Below are 10,135 nucleotides of genomic sequence, written 5' to 3' on the forward strand. Positions count from 1 at the left end.
GCATGTGTTCTGCACAGCAACCACAGACACTTACCATTCATTAAATAATAATGAAACAGGAGGACTGGATTTTGTTTGTTTGTTTCTCCTGGGTCTGTTCCTCACTTAAGTGACCTTGGACAAATCTATTCCCTCTCTCATATCTGATTTCAGGGTAATGTTTATGACTAAGATGCCTTATAAGAGCTTCAGACTATCAATAGTAGTTATGCTCTCCATCTATAAAATTTATCTCCTTCACTATCCTATGGGATGTCTGCACGACACTTCTATTGAAAACCTTCGCACGTAGTTTCAAGTGTTGTCAAAGCCATCTAGGGACGGTGCATATATTCTAAGGCCAATGAAATGACAACGTGGATAACTTGAACCTGAAATCCGTTTCCTATGCTACTGAGAATTGGAAAATGGATAAATGTGATGATCCCCAACGACGTTTTCCTTACTTCTGCCGTTTACCGCCGCATCCAAACTGTTCAGAAGCTGCTGACATTTGACTCTACAGTATTTGGCAGTTCTACCTAAAACTGAAATGGTTAAAAGGCCGAACTGGCTGGTAGAACAGCTGCCAAGGCTGGTATTCAGGCCCTGGTGCAGTTAGCTGTGTATTCCATGCATTGTTTTAGAAGCTTACAAAACACAGCCATCTTGCATCAGGCATCCCGACCCAGGAAGAAGGCGAGCCCCGTCCCGTCGGCTTGGAGATGCCACCTGCGCGGAGCCAGCCGTCCCAGGTGGCAGAGTTCTCGCGGACCGCCTGCAGCCTGCAACCTGCACCGCGGGACCCGCCACGGCCCGAGCCGGTGTCTTGAGTGAATAAAGTTTGCGGGCTGCCCGGTCGCACCTGGCCCGTAGCGAGAGCAGGAAAACAGCCGTCCGGCCGCCCTGCCAGCTGCTAGAGCAGCCCCAACCGAACGTGGGCGCGGGGTGCGAGGCTTCTATTTGCAAGCTTCCTGTCGGGTAGTGTTTTCAACTGGGGCGCGGAGACTGGGCCGGCGGTGTCCTCCTCCCCGCCCCCACGCCGTCCGGGGCGCCTCGGGGACGCGCGCCGGAGCGGGGCGCCCCCTCCCTCACCCTCCCCGCCGCTGCCCGAGACGCCCGCAGGCCGGGCGTTCACCGGCCGCGCCTCCTCCCGCCAGCCCCTCCCCCCAACTTCCCCCTCGGCGCCCCAAACCCGGGCTTCCTGAGTTCCATGACGTGTGCGCACGGAGCTGGGTGGGAGTGCGGGGCCGGGGAGCCGGAGTTAAAACGGGGGCGGGCGGGCGGCCGTCTCGGCGGGAGCCGGCGGCCCTTCAGCGTGTCTTTTGTGTTTGTACACACACTGCGCGAGGCAGTCGGGAGGAGGGAGCTGGCGGCGCGCGGGGGAGGGGCGAGCGCGCGCCAGCGAACGGGCGCGCGGGGGGAGGGGGGAGGCGGAGCGCGAGCGAGGGGCGGGGGCGGGGCCGAGCCTTCCCTCCATTGTGTGTGATTGGTTGGCGCGCGGCGCGGGGGCGGGGCGGCTTGTGTTGGGGGATAGCCTCGGTGTCAGCCATCTTTCAATTGTGTTCGCAGCCGCCGCCGCGCCGCCGTCGCTCTCCAACGCCAGCGCCGCCTCTAGCTCGCCGAGCTCCAGCCGAAGGAGAAGGGGGGTAAGTTTCCCCGTCTGCCCGCTTCCCCGGAACCGAGCCCCGCTTGCCGTCAGCCCCGGGCCGGGCCCCGGCCGTGCCGGGAGGGGACCCAGGGTCCCTCCGGCTTGGCCCCAAAACTTTTTGGCCCAGAAATGGAGGTGAGGAGCGAGTTTCCCTCTCCCCTTAGGCAGCGGCGGCTCCGGCGGCTCCCCAGTCTCTCGTCGCCTCAGCCCAACAGCAGCAACCGCCGCGTCGCCGAGCCTGTTCTCCCTCCCCGCGCCCCTGGCTCCTTTTTCTTCGGTGAAATCCCGCCCGCTGCCCCTTCCCGGGACCCCAGACCTTCACCACGACCCGCGCGGGCCTCTTAACTACCGACCCCGGACCCCGGACCCCAGTTTTCGGGCGGGAAAAGGGTGGAAATCGCCAGTGCTTCCCACCCTGGGGTAACTCGCTTTTTGCTGCCTCCCCACAGTTGTTGCTAAGCTTCACCATCTTGTCTCTCTTCTCTGGTCACCGACCATATTTTTTCCCCCGTTTCTCTCTTCCCCATTTCAAAAAAGGAGGAAAAAATTTTAAAGAGAAACATTTTTTTCTCCTTTTTAGAGAAGCGGAAACTTGATGCATTTGAAATGCAAAAAAACTTTTGCATTTTGGAGGGCGGCACGTGGCAGGGGATGGAGTATTTTCGAGCGATTTGGTGTTTTGTCTCTTTGGAAAGGAATCGGATACGTTTTGCGATTGTTTCCATTTTGTTCTGGTCTGGGAGCCGAGTTTGTGCCTGCGCGAGACGCTAGGAGCGAGGCGGGCAGGCTGGGGGACCCTGTGCCGAGGGGCCGGAGGAGGCGAAACCAAAAGTTTATGTGGTGCTTGGGGTGGACCAGTCGGCCAGTCTTGTGCGTTAATTAAAGCCTGGGTGCGGGGCAGGTTTTTTTTATTATTATTATTTCATTGCGAATCCTCTGAGGACTGGACTCGAGGACGGTGCTTTGTAGAATGCTCGCTGTTGGTAGCTGTTGTTCCTCTTGTTTTTTGAGACGCCTTTTTGTCAACAGAACTGTAGAGATGCAAAACCAGAAATGTTTTCAGATATTTACAGCAATCTATCAACTGCCAGACGTAAAGGGGGGGCGGCGGTGGGGGGGGGGGGTGACTGAAACCTTTTTTGCTGTAATTTGAGTCGACCTTTCTGTGGTTTGTGGCTTCGTTCTTTTGACTTGTTAGTGGATGGAATGTTTACAGACATTTCTAATTTCTACTTTATTTGAAAATTGAAGCGAGAGCTGTTGGGTCTTTTTGTTTTGGTGTTTATCGCTCAGATTGGGCATTTTGAGAGATGACTGGTGTTAAGGCTAACAATTTTCTAGTACTACAGTTTGTTTCAAAAAGTCATATTTGGGTGGTAGACGTAATCTGCACCCTTTCAAATTATATAACATTATGGACCTTTTTTTAAAATACTAATCATAATTTCCAGATGGGGGGGTGGGTAGTGGCAGGAAAACTTGTGTGTTTGGTAGTTGCATATGGTGATTTTTGGTTTTTCCGATGCTGGTAGGTAAATAAGGAGGTCTCTATACCATGGCTCGTACAAAGCAGACTGCCCGCAAATCCACCGGTGGTAAAGCACCGAGGAAGCAACTCGCTACAAAAGCCGCTCGCAAGAGTGCGCCCTCTACTGGAGGGGTGAAGAAACCTCATCGTTACAGGTATTTTAAAAGAGGAAAAATGGAAGTCTTATCTCCCGAAGTATCTATATAATCTAATAAAAAGATGTATAATAAGCATACTTTCTCCTTTAGAGAATCTGTTTTTCCCCTTGTTAAATATTTAGTACTTAAAATGTGTATATAATTTAGTGTTAGGTTTTATTGGGAATATGTGTAATTTTGAAGCTGTAATCGTGCCCATAGCCCAAAGGAGACGTTGTATCTCTAATAATGTTAATAGGATAGACTAACATTTTACTTAGCTGTTAGGTGTAATATATATGTTTTAAATAGAAAAGTGTTGGCTTTTAAATACATTTTTGAGGATACTCTTGCATCTGGTAAAATAATTTAATCAAGATGGGGGGCGTTGTGTTTTACATTAAGTCCTTCATTTACTTGAATTGGTTTTTCCTTCTGTTGGCATAGTTTTGAACTACCCTGAGCAGTGTTGTTGAGTGCATCTGCCATTAGAGGGCAGAAGTTGTCTGTATTTACCCTCTGCAAATGATTAGCCTAAAATAAAAGTGTAAGAAATAAGTCAGGATTGAGGTAAATTTCTTGCTTAAAATTACTTAAAGGAAAAAATTTCCATATGGAAGATACAACACAAAAGAGTGTTCATCAATTTAGAATCATTCATGAGGGATGTGCAGTGTCAAAGGTATTCTGGGAAATTGAACTTAAATACTGTAAGGGTGTTTTTTTTTAAAGTGAAGCTCATTGGGTTGTGCTGGTAGATCTTTCAGAAGAAGGGGGTGCCAGTGGGAAGATTGAGAATGGTGTCAAATTGAAAGTCTGAAAAAGTTTGACTTCTTTTAGTGGCCTAGTACCTTCCCAAGTTGTAATTATAACAAGTTAGTGATGTTTATGTTAAAGATGAAGAAAATTAAGGGGACTATGATTATCAAACTCCCTGCCAGGAGTCTGTTTTAATAGCATGCTTTTTTGTATTAAAAGTATTGTGTTACTTCCAGCAGATTTGAATATTTAGGTCATAAATTGATAAGTGAAATTTGATACAAAAGCTGAAGAATAGTTAGGTGATTTATTTTTTGAAATGTGACTGCATCTCTCTGAAGCTGATGACCCCTCTTTTAAGTTCTCTTATGTATTTGGTAACCATTTGTTTAATGTTTTGTTTTAAAGGCCTGGTACTGTGGCACTCCGTGAAATTAGACGTTATCAGAAGTCCACTGAACTTCTGATCCGCAAACTTCCCTTCCAGCGTCTGGTGCGGGAAATTGCTCAGGACTTCAAAACAGACCTGCGCTTCCAGAGCGCAGCTATCGGTGCTTTGCAGGTAAAACGGGTGGGGGAGGCGCCGGGAGCTGGCTGCTTGTGCTTTGTACCAAGGACATCTCTAAATCTTTGCATGTGCTTGTGTATCATCAGCCACTGAGATAGGTCTTTATCTATATTTCACTGTTGAGATGTCAGAAAGGTTAAGTTGCTTGAGGTTATACAAACAGATACGATTTAAAAATGTTAACCATGGAATGTTTAGAGGAAAAAAGAACCCTCTGGTTTGATTTACAGTTGCTGCTTGACTTTAGGAAGTCATGGGGATAAAGGTCTGTATTGGTAATTAGTTTCAAACAGGGACTGATAGAAAAGGAAAGTTAGAGTAAATGGCTTCCTGGACCTGAAGAGGCAGTTGCAGGTGGAGAGAACATAGTATCTGGGATGGGGCTAGGCAACATTAAAGAATTGTGCATTGAAGTAAAAGAAACTTGAGTGGTAGTTAGGCTTGGATTAACAACAGGGAGAAAAAGGTGTTACTGGGCTTGTAAAGAGAGAAGTTTGAAGACACGTTTGTTTAAGGGGATTATATATGGATTTCCACTTAAATGGAAAACAGTGAGTTTAGTCTTAGCTCCAGTGTGTCAGAACTTTGAGAAATACAGTTTTAGCTGTGGTTATGTATTTGAAATGGGATTCCCTAATGGCTCAGAGGTAAAGAATACGCCTGCAATGCAGGAGACTCCGGTTTGATACCTGGGTTGGGAAGATCTCCTGGAGGAGGAAATGGCAACCCACTCCAGTATTTTGGCCTGAAAAATCCCATGGACAGAGGAGCCTGGCAGGCTACGGTACAAAGGGTCACAGAGTCACATGTGACTGAGCACACAGGTGTATTTGAAATACTGGTGGTTTGTGCCAGATTAAACAACTTGAGATGCCCATACTTAAGATACTTGATTAGGTGTGTGGGTACAATTAACATCAGTCACTTAAGTAACCTATAATGTTAAGTGTGTTTGGCATTCATTAGATCATTGTAACTCAGAGTATGGCAAGACTACCACCTCTTGTCAGCATTGGGTTAGAGGTGATTTAAAATGCAGATTACTAGGCACCTCCACAGACCTGCATCAGAATCTCTTTTAGGGGAGGGTCCAGAATCGACATACATTCCATTGGAGGATTTTTCAAGGCTGCTGTTGCCAAGCTTTTCCTTTATGTGTGAGGAAGATTTGATAGGTGGATTCTATCCTGAAGTGTAATTGGTTGAGCTGTTTCTATGGTTAGTCTGAACTTCATTTGATTGGTGAATTCCAGGACTAGGCATCCATTAAATTCTCAGTGAGTTGAAATTACTGAAATTTCAAACTACTAAAAGTTTGCAGTGCTGTTATTTAAGATCTTTATTTTCTGATTTAATCTTTGACTATTTCTAGATCCCATTTCATTTATTACAAATGCTAATCACGTTTTCTGCACTAATTTTAAATACAGAAATAGTCTCAAGTGTTGACCTAAAGATGCTAATTTTGTTTTGCAGTTACAGTTGGCAGGGCTCTACTTGAACTACGCATTATACTTGAAAGTCCAACATTGTCAAGCCTAAGTGTCAGTGACAGAGCTTTGTAAATTGATTACTAAACAGTCTGGCTAAAAGACTTGTCTTTTAAAAATTCATTGCTGTTATTAAGGTTTGTGTTTTATACTTGTCAGTAAGTGATTGCATTGGTTTTGAGCAAAATGTTCAACTCTGCTGCCTGTAGTACTCTGGCATTGGTAGCTCTTTATTGGAAAATATTTCATTTCTCTTAAGGGTATAGAGATGAAGAATTTGCTAATGCGAATAGGGCAGAAGAAAGCCATTTTTGACTTTAGAGTTACATTGTTTACAACTTCTCTAACACAACTAAAAGAGATGGAGGGGGGTAAGTCTAGGGAGGATGGTGGAGAAATTAAACTTGGTTTGCCATAGATTATCAAGACTTAACTAACTTAAAATTTAGCTTTTGCCCCTAACAACTGAGAGTTTGAATTAAGGTCACCTTATGTTAAAAGTTGACATTGGTGGTTTGAAATGGTGGAACAGTCAGATACTGAATATACTCAAAATGTTGTGAATTAACATTTCCTTCCATTTACAAGATTTTCTTTTTGGTATTATCTCAAAATCTTGTTCACTGGGTCCCTCTTTAAATCCCATCATAGCCTTAATGTTTAGGAAACTTTGGACATTGGTAATAGAATTAGAAATACATGGGTCATGGTCAGATTCCCTGTATTGACTCTTCTCCCAGAGCTGACAGACACAACCCTGTGATATCTAGAGTAGGTTGTAAGATAGCAGTGAGAGCCCCAGCTGCCACATATCACATTGGAATAGTACTAGGGGAGCCAGAATCATTCCACTCTTAAATGGGTGTTTGAATTTCAGGACTTGTTGGCTTGTCCATATAGCAGCTCATAGTGCTGTCTTTTGCAGAAGCCTTCTAGATTTGCATAATCCTGAGACATGCTGGGTGAAACCAAAAAAAGAAACAACTGTTTTCTTTCTTGAGGAATTTAAGTTCTGGTATCTAATGTGAAACTCAGTAGGGTCTACAGTATGCTATGTTTTCTAAACTTGTTACCATTGCTAGAATATCCCAAAGATGAATCCCTGAATATTAAGGACTTTTGCTTTTAGTATATTCTTTGGAATAGGTAAGATACAGGGAACTACTTGTGTAGAAAAGGTGCAAATTTCAGGAATTCCCTGGCAGTCCAGTAGTCAGGACTCTGCACTTTCATGGCTAAGGACCCAATTACAGTTCCTGGTTGGAGAACAGTCCCCCAAGCCACAGGGCGCATCCAAAGGGGGAAAAAAGAAAAGATGGAAGTTTCAGTTAAGGTTAGATATAAAAAACCAAGCCTGCAAATAATTTTTGAACTTCTATTCCTTCAAGGGCTAGGCATTGTGAGCATAAAATGAGTATTTTTTTAAGTAAGGGTATTAAAAGGTGGCTCGTGTACAAGGCCCGTGGGAATGCCAAGGAAATTAGGAGTTCAAAATTACCTTCACCCGGGAAGCAGGGGCGAGAGGAGTGTTTGCTTTCTCCTTCATGGAATAATCTTGAGGTAGGCCATAAAGGATAGGCAAATAAGACTTATCTGTTGATAACATACTATAGAAAGATATGTAAGGGTAGTAAAATTTGAATGAAACATTTTTATAGGAGAGGCTAAAAAGAATAAAGGTATAAATGTAGAAAAAATATTTTCATAAGACAGAATAGTAGAAACCATTTGAGGAGTTGTTAGCACTTTTAAAAGCAGAATTTCAAGTGTTATTAGCAAAGTTAGTGTTTTTGTTTTTGTTTTTTTTTCAAAGTTAGTGTTTATTATAAAGCAAATCTGGTCCCTCCCATATCTATATCTTGTGTGTTACAAAGTATTGTGGGGCTTGAATTGCTTAAGAATGTTTTGTATTTCTCTTTTAGTTTTATTGCCTAAAGAGTTCCAAAATGGAAATAATTTTTTAATTAGGACAAAAATAGCAACTCTAAAAATCTGGGGTTTTTTTTTCCCCTAAATATGTCTTAAGCAGAAATAACTTGCTTATAGAGAAGCCAAATAATGTCTTTCATTTAGTGTTCCTAATCCACTAGAACAGTTGGACTGACTGGTTCATTTCAAAATGAGTAAGCAGTTGTTTTAACCCAGACCAAAGAATTCAACTTTTCAGACAACTGTAAGATGCACTAACAGTTTAAGAGTTTAAGTAGGAGCTCTCCTTTTTTCTTCCTTCTCTGTGAGTATTGAATGATTTGTGTAGCTAGCAGTTTAGAGTGAAAGTAGGAATAGGAGGATGCTTCAAACGCTTTCTGATGTAAGGGAAAAAACAGAGGGATCAGTGTTAATGCTGAGGGGGTACCATGCCATTACAGATAGGGGTGCATAGAGGAAAGTACAGTTAGGGGACATGGTGGGGTGCATATGTTGGCAAAATAGATCAATGTATGTAAGTAGGACACTGACCTGGTGGTCAAACTCTGAGGTGTTTAAAGGAAAGGTAGATGAGGCCCATATGATGGAAACCAGTAGTCAAACAGATATAATGAAGTGGGAGTAAGATTCAGAAAAAAGGAGGATATCCCAAGGTGGGAGAGTATTATTTGGAATAGATATACATGATTGCATTTATCTTTGTGAGGATAAGAATAAATGTTAGAGTTGACGTTTGATTTTTGCTTTACTCAAGACATTTCATTTTGCTTAAAAATCACGTATAACATTAGAAAAGGTAAACTATTTGTTAGTGAAATTATTTGACTTTTGTATTTTATAAAGATTTACGGTCTTGAGTTTTTCACTTTCATAAGCTGCCTTTCAACCTCATCCCAGATTTTAAACTAAGCATTTGGTAAGTGGTCAACATCTTCTGAAGTAGGTTTTTACAGGACTCAAAAACATCTTTTTAACTAATATAGATGTATCTTTAACTGTTGATAATAGCATTTTTTTTCTCTGTTCCTTTTGTAGGAGGCAAGTGAGGCCTATCTGGTTGGCCTTTTTGAAGACACCAACCTGTGTGCTATCCATGCCAAACGTGTAACAATTATGCCAAAAGACATCCAGCTAGCACGCCGCATACGTGGAGAACGTGCTTAAGAATCCACTATGATGGGAAACATTTCATTCTTTAAAAAAAAAAAAAAAAAAAATTCTCTTCTTCCTGTTATTGGTAGTTCTGAACGTTAGATATTTTTTTTCCATGGGGTCAAAAGGTACCTAAGTATATGATTGCAAGTGGAAAAATAGGGGACAGAAATCAGGTATTGGCAGTTTTTCCATTTTCATTTGTGTGTGAATTTTTAATATAAATGCGGGGACATAAAGCATTAATGAAAGTCAAAATGTTTCAGTGAACAAGTTTCAGCAGTTCAACTTTATAACAATTATAAATAAACCTGTTAAATTTTTCTGGACAATGCCAGCATTTGGATTTTTTTAAAACAAGTAAATTTCTTATTGACTGCAACTAAATGGTGTTTGTAGCATTTTTATCATACAGTAGATTCCATCCATTCACTATACTTTTCTAACTGAGTTGTCCTACATGCAAGTACATGTTTTTAATGTTGTCTGTCTTCTGTGCTGTTCCTGTAAGTTTGCTATTAAAATACATTAAACTATACCTGCTTTTGGTCTTTACTATCAACGTTAACCGTGCAGTTAATTCCTTGAAAGTTCCATATTCAGAATAATTCTAGTATGAAGTGTTTTGTTACATTTTATCTGAAACTATTGTGGGGAGGTAAGTATAATCTTTATATGGGAAGGAAACTAGAGCTACTGGCTTTCCTCCTAATTTTAACTATGGATATGGGTATTTTTAACAATTCCCAAACCTAACTGGCCAGCAGAATCTCATGAAAATAGTTAAATCTGTATAAGTAGTGAAAGTACATTTATAAATTGTAGTATTAAACTTTGAATATTTAGTGGTAATTTAACTGCAAGTATAACAGTCTTCAGCTCAAAAACTGCATTGAGGAGCTGGCTATTTTAAGATACTGTGTATTAACCCTGTATTAACCA

At 42.4% G+C, this 10,135-nt stretch overlaps 1 protein-coding gene across 4 annotated transcripts; it reads left to right on the forward strand.

Moving 5' to 3' along the window:
• Positions 1-928: 928 nt before the first annotated feature.
• On the forward strand, positions 929-9,731 carry LOC122707719 (histone H3.3A). 4 transcript variants are annotated; one of them, XM_043923531.1, is made up of 5 exons: positions 929-960; positions 1,552-1,628; positions 3,163-3,313; positions 4,463-4,616; positions 9,077-9,731. In XM_043923531.1, the coding sequence occupies exons 3-5, from the start codon at positions 3,186-3,188 to the stop codon at positions 9,203-9,205; spliced, it is 411 nt and encodes a 136-aa protein (XP_043779466.1). In that variant the 5' UTR covers positions 929-960; positions 1,552-1,628; positions 3,163-3,185; the 3' UTR covers positions 9,206-9,731. The 4 variants fall into 4 exon arrangements, with proteins under 4 accessions (XP_043779466.1, XP_043779464.1, XP_043779467.1 ...); XM_043923529.1 differs by lacking the exon at positions 929-960 and adding an exon at positions 1,095-1,215; XM_043923532.1 differs by lacking the exon at positions 929-960 and adding an exon at positions 1,182-1,199.
• The last annotated feature ends 404 nt before the right edge of the window (positions 9,732-10,135 follow it).

Source organism: Cervus elaphus, chromosome 14 (assembly GCF_910594005.1).
Source record: "Cervus elaphus chromosome 14, mCerEla1.1, whole genome shotgun sequence".
Classification (NCBI taxonomy): domain Eukaryota; kingdom Metazoa; phylum Chordata; class Mammalia; order Artiodactyla; family Cervidae; genus Cervus; species Cervus elaphus.

Coding starts and splice junctions, on each gene's coding strand:
- LOC122707719 (XM_043923531.1), top strand. CDS start 3,186: ATGGCTCGTACAAAGCAGACTGCCCGCAAATCCACCGGTGGTAAAGCA. Junction 3,314..4,462: donor AAGAAACCTCATCGTTACAG/GTATTTTAAAAG, acceptor TTTGTTTTAAAG/GCCTGGTACTGTGGCACTCC. Junction 4,617..9,076: donor CAGCTATCGGTGCTTTGCAG/GTAAAACGGGTG, acceptor TTCCTTTTGTAG/GAGGCAAGTGAGGCCTATCT.